General features: G+C 39.0%; 1 protein-coding gene and 1 long non-coding RNA gene across 2 annotated transcripts in view; one reads left to right on the forward strand and one right to left on the reverse strand.

Moving 5' to 3' along the window:
• osbpl3b (oxysterol binding protein-like 3b) overlaps nucleotides 1–20,158 on the reverse strand; it is a 106,082-nt gene that overhangs the window by 36,960 nt on the left and 48,964 nt on the right. The window contains 6 exon segments of the mRNA XM_062063024.1: nucleotides 5,937–6,048; nucleotides 6,162–6,326; nucleotides 6,521–6,634; nucleotides 6,781–6,834; nucleotides 8,827–8,943; nucleotides 11,713–11,845. Coding sequence (XP_061919008.1) covers nucleotides 5,937–6,048; nucleotides 6,162–6,326; nucleotides 6,521–6,634; nucleotides 6,781–6,834; nucleotides 8,827–8,943; nucleotides 11,713–11,808 — 658 coding nt within the window. The 5' untranslated portion in view covers nucleotides 11,809–11,845.
• Nucleotides 637–11,143, forward strand: LOC133660012 (uncharacterized). Its single transcript, XR_009827751.1, has 3 exons — nucleotides 637–738; nucleotides 10,609–10,847; nucleotides 10,932–11,143. It is a non-coding gene; the product is annotated as an uncharacterized LOC133660012 (long non-coding RNA).

Consider the following 20,158-nt stretch of genomic DNA (forward strand, 5'->3'; position numbering starts at 1 on the left):
TCAGCTGAGATAGGCTCCAGCACCCCCGTGACCGCAAGAGGGACAACCGGTAGAAAATGGATGGATGGAAAATGACTGCTAGATTCATTCATTGGGAGCAAAAAATACATAAGGTGAACTTGTTAGTGAAATTCCCGTCATCTATGGACACTATGGGTCTTAAAGTCGTGACCAGTGTTGGGAGTACGAACGGCATTATTGTTTTTTAGTAATTATTAGTAATCTAATTACCAAAATTTTAAACAGCGTCAATGTTACTAACAGTGGTAACGTTACCAACAGTGGTACATTTACAGTATATCAATGATCTCTAGATGTTGCTTCAGTCACCACTGTTCACTACTACTACAGCAAGCTAATTAGCAGTGTTTGGAAAATAACTTAAAAAAAATTAATAATTATAATTACTTGTTACTTTGCCAAATAAGTAACTGAATTAGTAAGATAAATACTCTTTAATGAATTAAATAATAATTAAATAATACTAATACAAATAATAATTAAATAATAAAGACGCTTAATGAAAGCAGAGTGTGTGCCTTTAAAAGACGGTGCCTGTTGCTATGTGACGTGTGACGTCAGCGAGAGAGCCAGACAGAGGAGCAATTGATCAGCTGTGTTTGTTGCGCTTGCGGAAACGGCAGCTTTGTTTAATCTTTTCACTGGATTGTGTTACCTCTGGCAAATCGGAGATTGAATGTGTTTTGATGGCTGCCTTAATTTCTTGTCCACAAACGGGTATTGTAGTTTTGTAAGCTTCTAACTTCAATAACTGATCTGTTCAATATTCCCACCTACTAGTAGTATAATGTGTATATGTGTGCGTGTACTTACATGTTGTGCTGTGTTCCCTGTGCGATGTGGCCTCCTTCTATTTAATCTCAAGTTTATTTTAGTGTGGTAATGGTTGTTGCTTTCACTAGTAAAAAGATATTTCCTGCATTGAACTTGCTGTGCTTTTGACGCTGTCAAATTGACATACAACCACATCAAAAGTGGCGTGCCACGTTACAACAAATTGGTGACAGCGATGTAATGTCCATCCATCCATCCATTTTCTACCGCTTATTCCCTTCGGGGTTGCGGGGGGCGCTAGAGCCTATCTCAGCTACAATCGGGCGGGAGGCGGGGTACACCCTGGACAAGTCGCCACCTCATCGCAGGGCCAACACAGATAGACAGACAACATTCACACTCACAATCACACACTAGGGCCAATTTAGTGTTGCCAATCAACCTATCCCCAGGTGCATGTCTTTGGAGGTAAGAGGAAGCCGGAGTACCCGGAGGGAGCCCACGCAGTCACAGGGAGAACATGCAAACTCCACACAGAAAGATCCAGAGGCCGGGATTGAACTCACGACTACTCAGGACCTTCGTATTGTGAGGCAGACGCACTAACCCCTCTGCCAGTACATAAAATTAATAACATTAAACGTTACTAGTAAAAATTAGTTAGTAACTCCGTTATTTGATAACACTGTTATTCCGAACACTGCTAATCAGTTGGAGTCAACAAGCGTTGCGATTGCTAAAGCTCAGGAAATCAAGTCATGAGTTCAGCCGTCAGCTCTCACCTAATGAAAAGGTTTCTAAACGTTACAGGCCATGTCGAAGATATTTCGACGTAACACAATAATGATCTTATCCGGTAACTAATAACAGTCATGAAAAAGTACCGTAATTCCCTTTGTGCATCAATTCCTTTTCTTTTTTTTAGAAAGTAACTATAACTAATTACTTCTTAAAAGTAATTTACCCAACAGCTTTTAAGTTACACCAAACAATGTCATCTCTAGTCATGCAGTACTTGCAGACATGCATTTCAGTACTAACGTCAATAAAAATGGAGGATAAACAATATAAAGTCATAAATAAATAACGAATAAAGTAAAATTGCACTAAATAATCCCGACAAATTCAATATTTTTACTTTTCTACATTGAGTACACATGAAGGAGGAAGTCAAATCAAAATATTTCAAAATAAAATACATTGTTATCATATTAAAATGTGTTTAATATATAGAATAGATCCGCAACACACTTTTGGGTCCAGACCCACCAGTTGAGAATTACTTCTGTAGACCTAATAGTCTCCAAACTTCATGGACCTAAAACCCACTACTGCAATAGGGTTGCACAAAAAAAAGATTCACATGGCAATTGCGATTCTCCTTCATCCCGATTCTAAATTAATTTATGAATTTCAAAAATCGATAAAACAACAACAACAACAAAAAACATTCAAATCATTATTTGTTTTCGATATACAAATCTATTTTTAAAAATAATTTTTTAGGCCATCTCCATGCAACCAGAAGGAGCTTTTCTAACATGTAACCTGTTTTGAAAAAGTTTAATTATAATTATTGTACCAAATAACAGTGATGGGAAAGCTACTTGGAAAATGTAGTAAGCTAAGGTACAAGTTACCCTTGATTAAATATAGTTAAGCTGCAGGGGAAGCTATCCCCAGGGAATTGTAGCAAGCTACACTACAAGCGGCACAGCAAAAGTAACTTGCGACATCAAATATACATATACATATACTTTAAGCTACAGATCACCATTTAACAGCATTCATATCTATGGGCCCACATGTACTGTATATATCAATGGTAATATAACTGAGAGTGTACAAACAGGCCCAGTAACAACTACCTGTAAGGGTCCCCTCCCCGCACACCAATGTATGTATTTACTTTAGTTTGCCTTTTCTTTAGCCCACCCCTATAATGTTATTCATTAGCTCTTCCTACAGTTAATAAAAAGAGCATCTATTTATATCTTGACGAAAACAACAACAACAATGACTTGTGTGTTGTTTGGTAATGGTTATTGTGCAGTAAAACTTTTCATGAACTCAACTCACCTTAATGTGTGTTTATAAATCTGTGTTGTACGCCTTGGATGAAGAGAGTAGTTATGATTTTGGTTTACATAGTAAACAACTAAAAACTAAAGTTGTGGGCATTGTTTTCTCTATACACATACATTTGTCTAAATATGGCCAAGTACATGCATTAATCTAATCTGCAGGAGATAATTTGTCTGCCATTTTCAAATGTTTTTTTTTTCCCAGTCGTCAGCTTGAAGTGTCCCTTTATCTCCAACCCCATCGTCGTCATGTGACATGAATGCGTGCTTCCTGGTTTAGGTGACTAGCCTTATGTTGCCTCTGATTGGCCAGTCCGTAATGTTTCGCCCTAACCTTAGCTAATTGTGACTCATCATACGAACACCAACTGATCATCATGGATTTTTTTGCGTATGTATGGATGTTCTCATTCATCCAGGTCATTGTATTTTCACCGTATTTTTGTGGGCCTGGATTTGTAGTCCGTTTTCTCTCTTTGTAGCTTGTACCTTTGATCTAAGTTACCTAGCTACATGGGTCTAAAAATAGTCAAGCTACAGGAATCGCTACTCGTTCAAAAAGTAGTGAAACTACCGCCAAGCCACTGGAAAATGTAGTTAAGCTATGTAGCTTTGCTACATGTAGCTCGGTATACTGCCCATCACTGCCAAATACATTCTGAGAATCGGTTTGAATTGAGAATCCAATTTGAATTAAATTGTCACCCCAAGAATCGGAATCGGATTGTATTGTTAGGTGTCTAAAGATACACGCCCTATGACTGTATATAACTTTTCGTACAATTGTAATCATCTTTTTCAGTTTCTCATACATTGCATGGTCTTAGACAATGTTACCACAGCTAAAAATGCATTATTTTTGGCAAGAACAACACTGACAAAAAATATTCATAGCTTACCTTATTATATAGCACAATCATGTAATTACTCCTTTTGGCAACAGTTGTCATCAAAAGCAAAGCTTAGCTTTAAATAAACAAAAAGCAACAGTATGTAGACTGGGGAGCATCTCATTTGACAACACCCTTAAAACATAAGTGGCTGTAATATTGTCCAATGAAAAACATGTATAAACAAGCAGTAACATAAATGCTGCTTCAAGGCCTACAGAAAACCCACTACTGGGGGTGCTGGTTAGCGCCTTGCATGGCAACTCCCGCCATCAGTGTGTGAATGTGTGTGTGAATGGGTGAATGTGGAAATACTGTCAAAGCGCTTTGAGTACCTTGAAGGTAGAAAAGCGCTATACAAGTATAACCCATTTATTTATTTATCATTACTACCGACCACGTAGTCTGATAGTTTATATATCAATGATGAAATCTTAACATTGCAAAACATGCCAATACGGCCGGGTTAACTTATAAAGTGCAATTTTAAATTTCCCGGGGAACGTCCGGTTGAAAACGTCTATGTATGATGACGTTTGCGCGTGACGTCAATGGTTGAAACGGAAGTATTCGGACACATTGTATCACAATACAAACAGCTCTGTTTTCATCGCAAAATTCCACATTATTCTGGACATCTGTGTTGGTAAATCTTTTGCAATTTGTTTAATGAACAATGGAGACTGCAAAGAAGAAAGCTGTAGGTGGGATTGGTGTATTAGCGGCTGGCTGCAGCAACACAACCAGGAGGACTTTGAGGATAGCAGCCGCGCTATCCGACGCTAGCCGCCGACCGCATCGATGATCGGGTGAAGTCCTTCGTCGCGCCGTCGATCGCTGGAACGCAGGTGAGCACGGGTGTTGATGAGCAGATGAGGGCTGGCGTAGGTGGAGCGCTAATGTTTTTATCATAGCTCTGACGAGGTCCCGTAGCTAAGTTAGCTTCAATGGCGTCGTTAGCAACAGCATTGCTAGGCTTCGACAGGGGGCACAGCATTAACCGTGTAGTTACAGGTCCAGTGTTTGGTTCGGTGTCTCCTGATAGTAGTATTGTTGATCTGCTGTCTATCCTTCCAGTCAGGGGCTTATTTATTTTGTTTCTATCTGCATTTAAGCACGATGCTATCACGTTAGCTCCGTAGCTAATGTGCTTCACCGATGTATTGTCGTGGAGATAAAAGCCACTGTGAATGTCCATTTCGCGTTCTCGACTCTCATTTTCAAGAGGATATAGTATCCGAGGTGGTTTAAAATACAAATCCGTGATCCACAATAGAAAAAGGAGAAAGTGTGGAATCCAATGAGCCCTTTTACCTAAGTTACGGTCAGAGCGAAAAAAGATACGTCCTGCACTGCACTCTAGTCCTTCACTCTCACGTTCCTCATCCACAAATCTTTCATCCTCGCTCAATCTAATGGGGTAATCGTCGCTTTCTCGGTCTGAATCTCTCTCGCTGCTGGTGTAAACAATGGGCAGATGTGAGGAGCTCTTCAACCTGTGATGTCACGCTACTTCCGGTACAGGCAAGGCTTTTTTTATCAGCGACCAAAAGTTGTGAACTTTATCGTCGATGTTCTCTACTAAATCCTTTCAGCAAAAATATGACATTATCGCGAAATGATCAAGTATGACACATAGAATGGATCTGCTATCCCCGTTTAAATACAAAAACATCATTTCAGTAGGCCTTTAAAGCAGCTGTTTTAATGCAGTCTTTGAATCAATCAGCAAGTGTGCAGGTGTACCTATTGTGGTGACTGGGTGAATCAATGTACTGTTTATGCAGTTCATTATTTTCGACTGTCAGAAAAAGAATTAACCGTGACAAATTTTATATATATATATTTAAACGGTGTACATTTCCATAAGATAAATGATGACACTTTTGGAGAGAGTGGGGTGTGGTTTCATTTGCAATCTGGGAACGCCTCCAGCATCATACATACTCGCAGACAGACTCGAAAAATGGGTTATAAAAGTGACTGTGGAGCAAAATTCACGCAGATTTTCACGCATATCCAAGACATATTGTCTAGACCACAGGAAATGTTTTAAATGTAAAATAAAATCATCATAGGTCCCCTTAATGAGAGGCAGGCTGGCATGACACAGAAATAGGAAAACATTTTAAAATCATTTTGGCAATGAGCTGCTGTGTTTTGTCACCTTTAGAGCACTTGTCCATGTCGTCAGACGACTGCAGCCAGGCTGCTACCTTGGCTTGACCGTTGCAGCCGAATGCAGAATACAATGTGGACTGCCTGCGTGAAAGCACACACTGCACAAAGATACCAAAAGGCCAGCGCAAAAAGAATTACATCTGCATACTTTTGTAATTTAAAAATATGACAACACAAGAACAAGTCCTGTGATGAATTCAAATATGTATACCTTTCTAACAGAAGCGCCGTCAGCAAAACCTGGAGAGGTGGGGGAGGGATAGTGGGGAAAGTGGAAGGACTTGTCACTGGGACACATGGCAATCTCATTTTGCCGATAGAGCCGATGGTGACGTAACTTGGACACCCATTCATCAAACATCTCCTGTGACTTGATCTGCCCAAGGCATGAGCACAAGGACAAGTGAGGTGACACAAACAATGCCTTGTCACACACATATACAACACAAGGACATTCTGAAGACATATAAGTAACGTCCAGCAAGGAAAATAATGTGAATATTGCATGTTCCTGTACCGAATTTCCCATAAATCAGTGGATGGAAGCTATTAACTAGCCTAGCGGTTTACCTTCAGGTGATAGATGTTCTCCTCAGCATCGAGATCGATGCACTTCGCTTTCTTCTTAATGGCCATAACAGAGAGGCCCACATCAATGCAGCCATGAAGCTTCCCTTTCTCAATCTGCAAGTCAAAACATGCAGACTACACTAGATCACAGCTTTAAAAATCAATAAATTGTTAGTGTGATTGACAGGTAAAAACACACTCTGAGACTTATTCATGAGTAACTGACAAGGCCACGTCATTTTCAGCCGGTAGACACTCACGTCAGCATTGCACTTGCCGTACTTCAGGATGCCCTTGTCCAGGGAAAAATATCTCTATCGGAACACAGAAGGACAATATGGTAGTAAGATACAACCTTATTAGATGTCAACCTCTAATTTAACTCTCTGTCATTATAACCATTTCCCTCATCCACTTCCCCAACATGACTTTAAGCGCTGAAGGTTTTACTTGTACATGTGACTAGTGAGTGCACAAGAACAACATGGGCTCAGACTGCATGTCAATACTAAATATATACAGCTCAATTAACCAGCAGGCCATCAGTTAATGCATCTGAGAGGAACACCAGGATGCAGCTCTGAGGCAGTGCATCAACAGGTCATATGCGACTCTTTGGCGGTTAGGATCATTAACTGCATGCAGAAAGCTTGCTCCATTAGTTAAAAGACAATCTGCAGATTTGTTTACAATTAAAAATGTATGTTTAGTAAACCAATATTTTCATCCATCCATCTTTTCAGGTAGTCTACCACATGCTTTTAAAGCTGCATAAAAGTCACTTATGCATAGATATGTAATGATTTAGATTGAAATGATTAAACTAATTATTTTGTTACTCTTTAGATAAAAATGATCAAAAAACTGTGATTGATAACTGCACTTTGATAAACTGACAGACTGACTGGTGCTAGATCGCCAACTTAAATGCTAACATTAAGTTAAGTTAAAGTACCAATGATTGTCCAAAAACAAGAGACATTAACATATTTCCACATTAAAAAAACGACATACAAAGGGATGGGTACCGAATCCGGTACTTTTTTGGCACCGACCAAAACCTGATGGTTTTACTAGGCATTGATCTACCTAAAATCCAACGATGCCATGATACAGTACCTGGGTTGTGCGTGACATCACACCTGGTTGCTGATTCAGAGTCGACTCAACCAAACTACCTCGAGGTAATGTTGCAATTTGTAATACCAACAAAGTAACTGACTCAAAAAACGTTTTTCAACGTAAGTTAAGTAAGGCTCCACTTTTCCAAAAATGCGCTAGCCTTATGCTAATATACATTGGTTTTGCTTTTGACATGCTACTAATTAGCATTAGTGATTTTACATGACCATTTCAACAGACTGAACTGACTAGCCAACACACAAACTGTACACTGCTGACATTTAACGTCTTGGACTTACAATCGTATAAAAAAACAAGATATAAAAACTGGACTGCAGGTAAATAAGCTAATTTTTAAATGTTGCAATACAATTTTTTATTTTATTATCAACAATTAAATATTTATCAACACATAAAAAGTACCGAAAATTTGTACCAACCGGAATCGATTCTCAGGTACTGGAAATTGGTACCGTATCAGTTCAAATGTTAACGGTACCCATCCTTAGACATACTCCAATCCAAACTTATATAAAACAATACTGTCTGAGGAACTAAGATATTCAATCATGCACTTTCAACCTACCAGCTGTGCTCTCTTAGAACAAAGTGATTGTTCTATACTCGGAGGTGTTTTTAAGGTGCGTTTAAGGACTGCTGAACAGAGTAAGGGTTCACAAAACCCTCCAGAAATAATAAAAACTTAAAACCGATTTTATTTGTTACGCACTTTTCATTTAAATAAATCTTAAAGTGCTACAATACAAAACAATGTGTAAACAATAAAAGCTTAGCCATTAAAACAGATTAAATACTAAGATTGAAACACTATCAGTGAAGAATAAGAAACACAAAACATACAAAATAGTGGCGTTTCTAACAGTGTGTCTATTTATTGTATTGCATTGTATTTATTGTAGTTATTCATTGTATGTATAAGTACTTATTGACCACATTCAACACTACCGCAATAATAATAACCGTGATCATTTTGGTCATGATGACCATGGTATGACATTTTAATATTGTTACATCCCGACTTATGCACATACCAAGCAAATCAATTCCTGCACACAGCCACTTTGTTTGATAATAACTAAAGCCTTAAGAATTACTCTGAATGCATGGCTACACTGTGGGAAAAGATACATACTGTATTCAAACATCAAACAGGAGGTGTATACCTTATGCCAGCCCTTGAGGGGCCACTTTCTCTTCTTTAGCACATAACCTTCCTGCTTCTGGGGCTCCAGGGCACCGCCCAAGCCTCCACGCAGACCCTCCACAAATTCCCAGCTGTCCTGTGGGTGAAATATAAGCAATTTAGTGGACGACGGGGATGAAAACTGTTATTGTACACAATAGCTCAACCTATATTTGCCATAGTGATACTTAATACTTCATGTACATAGTGTATATACCCCTCCCCCCCATTTTTTGAATATATTATTTTCAAATCACCTTACATGTATACTGTGTATATGTACATAATTTATCAATTTTTTTAACGTAATTTTTTATATACATGTTACAGATTATATATCTTTTATTATTGAATGTATCAAATGTGATGAATATTTAATGGACCACAATGGAAACAAGCCTTTTGGCTTTTTGTGCCATCCATTTGCTAACCAGTGGGAGTGAATCTGTCTAAAACAACCAATGAAGGAGGAGTAAAAGGAGACGTTTTCTTTTCGTTTGAGGGTTTGTCATATGCCCCCATGACAGAGTCACATCGTGAGTCACTTGTCTTCCAGGCCGAAAGTGACAGCAGTGACGTAGATTCAAGGAAAATATGCCAATTTACACATATAGATTTCTCCAGCCTTGCTGAGTAAACACAGAGACATATACAGGTTACATCATGATGGCCCTGCGAGTATTGAGGAGCCAAAACCTGCACGAGCACCTTGTTTCATGTTGGTGGTATGACTTGTGGGCAAACAGCAGTTACAATCTCCTACTACTTGTATTTACAAATGGAAAAGCTTTTGTGGGCTATGAAAAATTAATGACATACGAGTTGGCGCAACAACCGTAACAGTTAGCCCGTGGTGCCAAAGTCCTCAGAAGTCTGTGGCAGCATGAGAGGTGAAGCTGACGTTGCAGATTCGAATAGCATTAAAAGAACGAAGCAATATAAAACTTAATTGAGTAGATGGTTCAATAGCAGTAGTGGAAAATTAAGTTTGGGGTCATTCAGTCATTAAATCACTGCATTCTAAAGGAGGAACTTAGTTGGGGACATAATTATAAAAAAAAAAGTTTATTGGTACAATTACTTTCATTTTCACAAATGAGAGTGGGTTGGTGTCAAAAGACTGCAATGCTTACAAAATGTCATGTACGTGAGGCAAAGGAAAGATTGAGTGGAGTGATTTTCAAGGTAAGTAAAAGGAGTTTATCAACTTAATTACCTGAACTGAAACAGCTAAGGTGGATGAGGGTTAGGGTGAAGACCGTGTCCATAGGCATGCTCAGTACACCAGAGCGCTCTCGTAGTAGTTGACCAAGTTGAGCGAGGGCTAGAATGTACATTTTCAACAGAGGGGGACCAAGTATAGAGCCTTGTGGCACACCTTGGTTGATGGGAGCATCAGTGGAACCAGAGTTCTGTTTGGTGATAAATTGACATGCTAATATTGAAAGGGTCCTATTATGCAAAACCAACTTTTGTTCGTATCTGTTTTTGTGTATTTGGGATCGCCGTAAGTCCTGAGAAATTGGAATCAAACCATGAAAGCATAGCAAAGTATATCCATTAAAAAAATGTTGTCTTCCAAACTTGCTCCAATGAGTCGATTGGAATTTGAGACTTTAGTGACGTATTTTGGGGATATCTCCTTATATGGTAGATGTTTACCCGAAGAAATTTGTGCGTGTCCGGCATTTTTTATTCAGTTGTAGTCCAAAGTTGTATAGTAACCAATAAGCTCCTTATTTTTCTCTATTCTCCTATTAAGGGGCAGACTGGCTTGTACAGGCATTTGCTGTCACGGCCGGGGCGCATTGGAATGCGCCCTCAACCTTGCGCGCTGCAAGCACCGCAGGACACGCCCCCACACACGCCGCGCAGACCGCGGCCACGCACTTCCACAGCTGGCGGCAATCCTCTATCAGCACACCTGCCGTTAATGAAGTAGCTGCCTTCATAAGCGTGGACAACCTGGCATGCCGCCGCCGGAATATAGTCTACTGTACAGTAAGCGATCATCTCCTGCTTTATGTATCTTGCTCTCTCAGTGTTTTCCCTTCCGTGTTTCATTGTCGTGTCATCCTACCGCAGACCTCCGTTCCCGTGTTTTGACGTTGCTGTGTGTCTCGTCATTCCTCGTCGTCCCCCTGCTTCTCGGACTGCCCCCTTGGATCTCGACCTCCCGCTTGGACACGGATTCCCCTCTTCCCCTGGACTTCCTCATCTCTCGTTCAACACTTGGTAACACACACTTCAGCTAACTACACACTTAGCCTAACACCACATACACTTTTGGATCTAGTTCACACTCCATTCTATTGTTTATTTGTATAGTTTGATTATTGTATATATATATAGTTAATATATATAATAAATCATTGTTCATACTGCCATCTAGTGTCTGTCGCCGTCACCTCCCATTAGTAACCATAACATTTGCATGCTAAAGGCCTCCAATGTAGCGTATAATTTTAACTTATATTTATCAGTAGACTCGATATGGAAGTGCTAAAAACTAAAACATAGGCGTTGCAGTTGAAGGGCGTTTGGCCTGGAGGAGGACTTCGACACGTAATTAAGGCTATGTTCACACTGCAGTGTAGGATGTACAATTTTTTGTTTTTGTCAAATCCGATCTTGTTATGTAACCGTTCACATTACAAAAAAATGCAACATCTAATGTGAATACAAACTGACCCGCATGCAAACATAGCGTCATGACGTCACATGAGCTGTAGTGTTAACGCAAGTAAACATGGCTTCAATGCAAGTACTGTATATACATGACATAAATAAAGAGAAGCACAAACTCTGAATGAACACACCAGAAAAAGAAGCTGTGCATGATGGGGACAATCAAGTTTCATTTTACCTGTCGGCTGTCAAGTTTCGATGAGGAGCTGCTGTTGCTGCGTGACAAGTTTGAAATCTTCTGCGACATGGCTGAGATGCGCTCTTCTGAGCCCATTTCACTATACACTACGATTGGACTAGCAGCAACATTCCTGTGAGGCGAGTGAGAAAACAGAAGTGGACACAAGGTCATGGGGGGCGAAGGTGGAAGAAAAAAGATGGCTTTAATATTCAGGGCTCTTAAAGCTTTTCAGCTGAGTCTCACTGAAAAATACATTAGCTTACTTAGAGTGATTTGTTTTTGTGTCTCCAATATGGGGTGCAATGAGGGATCTGAAAATGACATTGACAAACAAGTCCGGTCGTAAAGTTGTGTTCAACTGCAGTCTAAATTATTCATATTGCACACTTACAGAGAGTGCTAAGCGTTAAAAAATCAAAAGGTCTTAGGCTTTTATCATATTCTTTTGTAATTCTCAAAAGTGTGCAGAAAGCTATAGGTGCATCTTAGTTGAATAACAGATTTTGTGTGCATTATTAATTTATTATGCATTTAAAGATATGTGCATGTATAATTAGTTGCAGTGTTTCTCATACATTAATTTATATAAAGCGGTCTGCCACAAATACATTTGATGCTGCCGATTGCCCTCGCTCATAAACAACACATTATAAGTGGACTGTGTGTGATCGTAACTTTTCGTTCCAACTCTGTACAGTAGACAACATATGTGGTCACATCTATAAAAGTTTGCATACGCACAAAACGAGGGCCAAAAAGTTTCATAAGTTGTTTTCCATGCAAAGTATGTGATCTTTAATAACACAACCACTCATTGGAATTAATAGTTTTCGTTTTCTGCAGACTTTTAGGCAGTAGTTCACACACAGTTTTAAAGATGAGACACCTGGTCTGACAGAGAATGTGTTGCCAACTTAACAAGGTTGTTGCTATATTAAACCTTGTGCAAGGTTAAGATTGACTATACACACTTACTCTTAGGATCCAAATGGAAACCACTCATTAAAGTGTAATACGTTTTTACTTTCAACGATTGAAATTTTATAATTTTAATTTTTTAACTTTTTCTATATTGGGAAATTCAAAATATATGCAATATTTGTAAAATAAGTTGCAGAATGGAATATTTGAGGTTGGGTAATTACAGCCTTGAATATGTCAAAAGGTCATGACAAAGTTGACTTTGATACAGTAGACAAGTAGACAAAAAAAATTATTTTTTTTACAGCTAGAATGAGAGCGAAAGCAGGCAAGACTTGGTTGTATTTATTGTCCTTTAATATACACTACCGTTCAAAAGTTTGGGGTCACCCAAACAATTTTGTGGAATAGCCTTCATTTCTAAGAACAAGAATAGAATATTTTCTTGTTTTTCAATCGGCAAAAATAAGACTAACTTGGTTTTCATAGTAATTTAAGGTTACAGTTTGTTTAATAATAGCAGTTATAATGGGAGTTTTTAAGAAAAAGTGTGTATACTTTGTTTACATACTACCGGTATTCTAACAACGTTGCAATCAAAACCACAATGCAATTTCATGAAAAAAAAGTATTTGGAAAACTCCCAAGTGAAATTTCAGACTGATAACCTTCAAACTGAAATATCATATCACATAGGGATGTAATGCACATTTTGGGCCCTAGAGGTGCACAATGGTTAAGCGTGTATAAGTCAGGGTTTCCCGTACATGTATATGATAGTGGCGCCCCACCAAGCCGCCATACATTAAAACTGAGGGTTTTTTGCGTTAAAACAAATTTAAGTAATATATTGTATTACTTTGTATGTATATAGCTAATTATTTGCGAACTATTGACTAGTGATACAACGAAAATCGGGCCGCCAAAAAAGACTTTGATCACCGAAATATCGCTGCTGAAACCGGATGTTGTGATAACGTAGGCAAGACTCACACGAGTGTCTGCAGCGGATGCAGGATGTATGCAATGTGGACATACTTTAATATATCCGAGATATACCCGCGACACAGCTCTACAAAATGAGGACGGTGGTGGCTTTTAGGAAGAGAAAGACTGCAGCAAAGCAAGTGTAACGTCAGGCTCGCTGCAGCTCTCGCTGTTCCTCGCAGACATCGAGCGACAGAAGTAAAAAGTCTGTAAACACAAGCCTCCAATAACACAGAAAAAGATGCTAGATTTGTTGCTAATCGTTTCAATAATGAAAATGTCACTAAAATAATTGGAGAAGTCTCTACAAACTTCAAAAATTCTCAACAAAGTACATTGTAGTATAAGCAGCAACAATTGAAAATAGAGCAAAACGATAAAATCTAAAAAATTAAATATGTTAATACTAGGGATGTCCGATAATGGCTTTTTGCCGATATCCGATATTGTCCAACTCTTTAATTACCGATACCGATATCAACCGATATCAACCAATACCGATATATACAGTCGTGGAATTAACACATTACTATGCCTAATTTGGACAACCAGGTATAGTGAAGATAAGGTCCTTTTTAAAAAGAATAATAAAATAAAATAAGATAAATAAATTAAAAACATTTTCTTGAATAAAAAAGAAAGTAAAACAATATAAAAACAGTTACATAGAAACTAGTATTTAATGAAAATGAGTAAAATTAACTGTTAAAGGTTAGTACTATTAGTGGACCAGCAGCACGCACAATCATGTGTGCTTACGGACTGTATCCCTTGCAGACTGTATTGATTTATATTGATATATAATGTAGGAACCGGAATATTAATAACAGAAAGAAACAACCCTTTTGTGTGAATGAGTGTGAATGAGTGTAAATGGGGGAGGGAGGTTTTTTGGGTTGGTGCACTAATTGTAAGTTTATATTGTGTTTTTTATGTTGATTTAATAAAAATAATTTAAAAAACGATACCGATAAAAAAACCCAACTATGCCGTTAATTTCCGATATTACATTTTAAAGCATTTATCTCTAGTTAATACTAATTACTAATAAGTTAACACAGATTTGTTTTTAAATGTATGTAGACATTTTTTTAAGGCTGTTTAAAGAAAATATATGCGTCAAAACAGATAATGCTAATTATATGATGACATCATATTGACCTCAGTCCCCATCGCATTTTGGCAATTTGGGAAAAACCTTGAAAGTACCCCTTGAGAATCTGAGTACTTTTCTGGTGTTACTGGACACTTTAACACGGAAACACTAATTACTTACACCCAACCATTCCATCTCCCGCCACACACACACACACACATTTAGCTTGCAGTCTTGTGGAAAACAATAGATTTTATCTGTGCGTATGTGATATGCAACTATCCAGAAGATAAAGCCCTAACCATCCATGAATGGAAATGGATTGCTTTCACTGTAGCTGATTGGCAGTCCCATAAAATGCAATAGCTACATACACATGATGTTGGACACGTTTTTATTGAACCAACTGAACCAGGTGTAGACATGCAAACATGCATTTATGTACAATAAACAAACTGAGCAATTAAATTCTCTCTTTAGGGTGAAATAGGCAGTGTCACAAAACGCTTCTCTGCATCCTCAAACTGGCAAATTGTCAGATGTCAGGATGTCGTGAGGCGTGCCATCAACAGTGGAAAACCACATCATCACTTCACCAGAGTGTAAAAATAATTGGGGCCTTTTCAGGAGATGGCAACTGCTGCACTTCACACACACTCATTAACAATATGTTTTTGCATGGCTTACAATGTCAACATATAAAAACCACATTCGGTTGATGCCGTCAGTGGCACAGTAGTGGCTTGTTATCCTAAGGAGGACTTATGAACAACAGGCACTAATTGGTTGTTACTCTACCCACTAGGGAACTAACAGCTGTTTGGCCCACTGCAGGTTATAGTGATCAGAGCAGGGAGGAGACACCTAAACAACACAAAGACTTAGGCCCTGTCTACATTAAGCCGGATAACTCCTTAAACAAATAATTATTTAGCCTAAGCCCCGTGTCAGCCACACTAACCCATCGTTTAAGGTTCCCCTCCTTGGATAATTTTTTACACGGGTAAGTGCGCAGTCTATTTCTTGAATCTCCGGCTGGAATTATTGATCATTTACAAACTGAGTTCAGAGAGGAAGTTACGTCAGAAAGACAGCGCCCCACACAGTAAGTGACGTCAGAAAGAACGCACCCCAGCCTGCATCATAATAAGCGGTATCGTAACTCGGAGATAACGACGGTGGCGAGTCATCCAGACATGCTCGTGTTTCTCCTTCTTCTACAAGTACAACGCTTGAGGAAATCACACATGAATACCTTAAGAGAAAAAAAACGTGCGATTGCAGCTATTTCGGATGTAACACAGCAATGTTGAGCGACGGTTTTGGATAAGCCCTGGAAGAACGGCAGCCTGGTGTGATATGTTTGTCAACAAGTGTGTGTTGTGTCCAGGTCAGCTGTGATTCTACCTATCGAAAAATTTCGTCCATTTGTCGAAGGAGAGACAACGAGAATGCGGCCCCCGTGGGTGTGATAAAAAAGGTAGCGTGGTCGTTGTATTACCTGGCCGACGAGGGAAGACTACGGAAAACAGCGTATGCATTTGGACTGGCAAAGCAGACTGTATCAGCTAGAGTCCAACTTATAGGGAAGCAACTTGGCTTTGTTTGTTTTCCTTCTACTGGACTGTAACAGATGGACGGCTACTGGAGATGAGACGTTCGTGAACGAATCAAGTCTTTGGAACGGCTCTTTTGCGTAAACGATGAAAATCGATTCGCAGAAATCTGCCCTCCAAATTAAATGCTGTACATTATTATTGCATAATTGATAAAGTGTAGTTCTTAGTACATTTGATGTACAGGTGAAGCTCAAAAAAATGTAATATCATGTTAAAATTGTTGTGTTTTGACAAGGCCAAGCACGGAATAAATTGATTTTATTTCATTTCAGTGGGTGACGCTGTTTTGCAACACAAGTTTTTCGAGGTATGAGTTGCGTCACAGAACGAATTAAACTTGTATCCCGAGGTAGTACGGTAGTATCAGTATTGGATCGATCTTAGCATGATAAGATCTGTATTTTACAGTTCTCTTCTATGTTTATTTCCATAAATATATGTGTTTTTTTGTTGTGTTGTTTGTTCTGTTACATTTTTGCTATTGTTTGTATGTTGTTATAGTCATTTGACATTGGAGGGCTTTCGGTGCAAAAGGGATTAGCAACTATTAACAGGAAATGAACAAGTACGTTTTATTAAGAGTCTTGAGAGGGATAATATCAGAACAACTGTTGGTGTGTCAGCATTATTACAGTCAGTACATGACACGTAAAACGAGGACCGATTCATATATTGGTGGTGTCTACACCAAGGGTAATATCAGTATGTGATTGAACTAGAGTGACACGATTTTTTTTTCCTCAAAATAATTTTTTTTTTTTTTCTTAATGTTTACAAACTCAGGGAATAATTCCCTGGACACAGGAGGACTTTGAGGGCAAAACCCAAATAATTCAAACAAAGTAGTAGATGGTAGGTTTTGATAGTGTTTAATTATTGTGTACTATTGACTTTGTTTTGCTCAAAACATAAAAAATGAAAAAAAGGAACTAGTTAAAATATTGTGTTGATATTGGTAAACCGTTGATAGCACTCACCATAAATACACTGAAAAATGTACAGTTAATACATGTGATCAATATCGGTATTGGTATTGGCTGATCTGACTCATGGATGATCGGAATTGGAAGCATAAAACCCTGATCAGAACATCCCTAGTTTTTGGTCAATGGTATTAACTTGGTACCAGACTGATACCAATATCGAGTAACCACATTACCTGCTCTGCATTTGCAAGACTTGTTCTGTATGGCCCTATGTGGAACCTCTTATAAGCCAAGGTCTCACACGGATACAGTATGTAAACGCACCAATCAGCAACATATCGTCCTATTGTGCTTATCAATGTGGCAGTTCAGCCAGCACTGCCTCCCTTTCTGCTATGATTTATTCATCCACTTTCTATTGATCACACCAGCGCTGCGCCAGGTCTGTCACACCATCATCCAAGAGGGAGCCCTTTCATCTCATCTGACATGGCCACTTCCTAGGCTTTCATCAGGGTGACGGTCCAATTAGACATCAGAGTTTACCACCACAAGAGCCTTCACTTAAGGACTTGACAATGATGTGTGGTAACTTGGCGAGAGCTACGACACCTGCCCTTGAGCCATTAGGATTGGACATTCTCACCAGCTCTTGCCGCCATGGAAACACCAGCAAGGCAGAAAGAGACTGTAAAAACCTTTGACTACAGTCTGTTACAATATTCTGAGACCTATCAGCAGATCCTGCCCAGCTAATGATCTCAGCTTAGATGGCGTAATGTCTTTTTAAGCCGCACTAACTAAATTGACAAAAGCTGAAAGCCCTCTATTACATTCTGCATTGGATGTCGGAGATGTTTCTACGTCCTTCCACTAACTCCACCGTCTGCCAAAGGGACTGACAGGCCCAACAGGCTTTTAGGCATCATTAGGATGTGAGTCACAGGACTAAACATCTCATGGATGAGACCCTGCAGTGAGGAAATGGAGTCATGTTTCCAAAAATGACAGCATTTAAGTGACTACCAGCACTCGCTGCACTATAATTAAGCAAAGATACTTTGGTACTGTATAATCATACTTGATTTCCTCATATTAGCCTCTCCCAGACTTCATACAAAATCATAGCTGTGATAGTAGAGAAAGCATTAATTGGCCTGTAACTTTTCACCACATGCCATCCTGCAAAATGGGCTTGTTTGTGCCTAATTGTTTTTTTTTTTACACACTTGAGGTTAGGCATGTTTGTAATTCGTATTCTCCAATCCAGCCTGTGAAAACGGCCACGCCTAAGTTCGGCAAAATTGCTGAAGTTGTGAATGAAAGCGGGCGGACTCATTACTAATGAGGCAGACTATGCCGTGACTATGGAGCGTATGGAGCAGGGGTGGGCAATTAATTATTACCGGGGGCCGCAAGAGCAACCTGAGCACTGCTGGAGGGCCACATCGACAATATTTCAATTAAATTTTGCTCAATATTATTTTTGATGTATACCGTAAGATAAATAATAATAATAATAATAATAATAATAATAATAATAATAATAATAATTAATAATAATAATAATACTTTCATTTAACCTAACTTAACTTTATACCAAAAGCACTGCTTTGGAAATCATTTGTACCCCTTTCAGAGATCACATTTAGTTCCCCTTAAACATCCTCATGTTGCACAATGAAATGTAAGCATAAGATGAAGTGTGCATTCCTGTAACTTTCTCTAGTAACAGCATTCCATGATTAATATAAATAAATTAACATTAATAATAAATGACAGTAAAATAAGCACACGTATGACTGAGGAGTCATAGTGTAACTTTGTGTGGTGTTTGAGTTGTCCGACTTTTTGTGTGGCCCTAAACGCACCAGGGGCTTAGTGGTATGCGTGTTGGTGACAGATGACAAGTTGGTTTTGGCCTGGTTTGTACGGCAGAAAATGACTAGTTTTTCGAGATAGAAGTGTTTTACTCATATTTTTGGTGTAGTTATGGCCGAATATAAACAGTTTTGCTCAATAAAGTGATCGATATAATTCCTGGCCTCGAAGCATCTCGATAGACGTTACAATAATTGAACGGTGTTCAATTGAACGGTGTTGACGAACACCGCTAGGGCCGCCTGTTGTCACTGTCACTCAAAGTTGCATTGCAAAATTACACAGAATAAATGTGTTTATTTTGTTTAGAATTCAGATGGGATTTGATTTGGTGCGTGGCATATATTTGCTGTGCGCAGAGGACGCTTGAGCAGTGCGCAATTGGGCAGGGGCGCACCTTAGAGGGAACGTTGCTTGGCAGTCCATGTCTTGTTGAAAACACGGCATTCGTCATCAACTTTTCTCTTTTTAGCGTCTCGGGTGTAAACCGTGCATCACTTGTCGCTGTGCACCTTCACTCACAGGTTACACACGGACATACGCCCATAAATAACGCTTTTCAAAACAAAAGCAGCACAGTTGTATTGCATACTCGACATAGATACTTTTTAAAATTTATTTTGTAATTTATGATTGGCCTCACACGGGCCGGACAGGGACGCACAAAGGGCCGGCTGCGGCCCAGATCATGGAGTTTTACTAACACTTGTGAATGTTAGTAAAAATTAATGAAAAAGACAACATTTTAGATTCGAAAAGTCCCTATCAATCTAAGCAGTGCTTGTCATGTGAACGTGTGTTTTGTTTGTTTGCTCTTGAACACAGCTTCTTTTTTTCATGCTGAATGTGAATTATCAATCAATCAATCAAAGTTTACTTATATAGCCCTAAATCACAAGTGTCTCAAAGGGCTGCACAAGCCACAACGACATCCTCGGCTCAGATCCCACATCATGGCAAGAAAAAACTCAACCCAATGGGATGACAATGAGAAACCTTGGAGGGGACCGCAG

The sequence above is a fragment of the Entelurus aequoreus genome, linkage group LG11 (assembly GCF_033978785.1).
Source record: "Entelurus aequoreus isolate RoL-2023_Sb linkage group LG11, RoL_Eaeq_v1.1, whole genome shotgun sequence".
In the NCBI taxonomy this organism is placed as follows: Eukaryota; Metazoa; Chordata; class Actinopteri; order Syngnathiformes; family Syngnathidae; genus Entelurus; species Entelurus aequoreus.